Source organism: Terrapene carolina, unplaced genomic scaffold, assembly GCF_002925995.2.
Source record: "Terrapene carolina triunguis isolate 2854851 unplaced genomic scaffold, T_m_triunguis-2.0 Scaffold31028, whole genome shotgun sequence".
In the NCBI taxonomy this organism is placed as follows: domain Eukaryota; kingdom Metazoa; phylum Chordata; order Testudines; family Emydidae; genus Terrapene; species Terrapene triunguis.
The window spans coordinates 291-2706 of NW_020695379.1; the positions used below are offsets into that span (position 1 = coordinate 291).

Here is a 2416-nt window from a genome sequence, read left to right on the forward strand (position 1 = left end):
CAGGGAAGGAGCAAATACCATTTAATGGCAGTGAGAGTTGCAGACAAGGATCAGTGCGGTACATGGCTCTTCTATTTTATGCCTCTGAGTCTTCTCTCTCTTAGCATCAGTTTTAAACAGTGTAATGTGATTGCCTTCAATGGAGTTCTGATCTGCACTGGTGTCCATGAGATTAAGCTTTAGTTTGCCCATATGCTGAGTGTCCTCCTATGTCTGTGTCACTGATCACTTGGAACCATCTTGATTTATATTCAGTGTTTATATTCTTCAGTTCATAGGGATTTTCAGGGGGAAGCAGGGAGGCTTTGCTTTATGGCTAGAATTTCTTAGCTGTTGACTACACAACAATAAAAAGTGTATTTTACAAATGTCAGCGATCACATTTTACAAGTCTCATGGAGACAGGGAAAATTGTAATGTAGCGGGGAGCCTATGGTTCATTTTGACCAGTTAACCTGTGTTGTTACAGTATATAGTGTAGTGACAATTTTGAATTCCAAGGTGGCTATAGATTTGTCCCCATATAATGCATGTCATGCAGATGTCTTTTACACCATTTTCCTAGTAGTCTACAGAAATCCTGTTGTGAATAACACCTGGTTTCGCTGTTGGGCAGGATCATGATGAGTCGTTATTGATAAATTGTAGGACATTTATCCTCTATGTAAACTTATCCAAAAGGTGCGAGGATTATATCATGTCAGTGGGAAATTACACATAACTATTAAGAACAGACAGACATTAAAAGTAGAAGGGAAACTGCTGACTGTAATGTAGTGAATCACTGGGTATGTGAGGGTGAGAGCTCTATGGCCAAGTGGGAGAACTGGACTGTTGGGTGAAGCGTCCAAAGTCTGAGAGACAGGGGGCTACTGTGTGTGACAGCAACAGTTAAACCGAACCTGTGACTGTTCAGAAAGCAGCTGTTGCATCGAGCAATAGAAACTCCAGAGAGCAGGCAGGTTTTTGTACTGCTCTGTATCACTGTGTGAGAGGGGTGCCGTAATAATGCTGACAGTAATAATCTCCAGCATCGTCCCCTTCAACTCGGCTGATTGTAAATGTGAAGTCGGTGCCAGACCCACTGCCGCTGAACCGGTCTGGGATCCCAGAGGGACGGGTGGAAGCGCTGCGGATAAGGAGCTTAGGAGCTTGTCCTGATTTCTGTTGGTACCAGGCCATGTTGCTACTAGCACTGGAACTGGCTTTGCAGTTGATAGTGACTCTGTCTCCTGGAGATACCAACAGCAGTTCTGGAGTCTGAGTCATGAGAATGTCCCCACTGGAGTCTGCATAAAATAATCAGAATATAAGACTGTTCAAATGAATTAATGTCTAACAGAAGGAAACTGCATTTTTTAATTTTTCCAATATTCTTTTCAAACAAGTTGTTAATGTTTACCCTTTTTCTGATCTTACCCTGTATCCAAAGTACAAGGAGCCAAATCAGCTGAGTCTGTGAGATCATCTTGATATTTCTGGACTGACATACGTGAAGAGTTAAACCCTAACATTTATATACGACACTCAGAGCATGGAAATGGCACCAGGGTGGTAATAGGCAAAAGAGCTCTATGTAAATGTGCATTTCCTGTGCCCCAGTACAGAGATTGCAGAGGGGCTGTGCACATTAAATCCCATTTAATTATAGAGAAAGTTGCATTCAGAAAACAAGGATAAGGCTCAATTTGTGTGTTAGCTCAATATCCAGCATTTGTGTTGCTGGTAGCATGTAACCCTTGCTTGGGATCAGGGATATTTCTTTGCTAGAGACTTTGGAATAATTTTCATTAGAGGTGCACAAAGAGGTAAAAGTTTGTTAAGAGATCTGTAGGCCAGGGGCTTGATTTCCCGTTACCTGGCACCTTGTAGAATAATTTACACCTGTGCAGTGTGCGTGCAAAGAGGGTGTTAACACTACAACAGTGAGAGTGAGAGCATCTGGCCTTGTGCTGTTAGGTATTATGCACAACTATAAAATATTGTTTTTAAAAGACTGAATGATCCACTCTATTTTCCTCCATTAGGCTGTATCATTGTTGTGTATCCTTGCGTGGAGGTGGTAGCACCAAGTGTGAGAGTCTTTAAATCGGAGTTCAATATCTTCATAGAATCATCGATTTTAAGACCAGAAGGAGCCAATCGGCTCCTCAGCTACTCTGAACTACTGAATAACAAGCCAGAATATTTAATTTGCAAACTTCTTTTGCCAAACATCCAGGCTTGATAATTACTGTTAAGTTCACCCTCTGGATTGCCTGGTGAGTAACATGCCATTAAGTTCTGTGGCACCTTATAGACTAACAGAAGTATTGGAGCATAAGCTTTCGTGGGTGAATACCCACTTCGTCAGACGCAGGCCATTAAGTTGCACACCTGTTGTGTCTTCAGCCTAATCTGCACTATAAAAGGTTGA

General features: G+C 41.9%; 1 gene segment (V, D, J or C); it reads right to left on the reverse strand.

Moving 5' to 3' along the window:
* Positions 1-981: 981 nt before the first annotated feature.
* On the reverse strand, positions 982-1468 carry LOC112125913. The segment is given in 2 exon segments: positions 982-1289; positions 1420-1468. Coding segments are annotated over 2 exon segments (357 nt in total).
* Between the last annotated feature and the right edge of the window lie 948 nt (positions 1469-2416).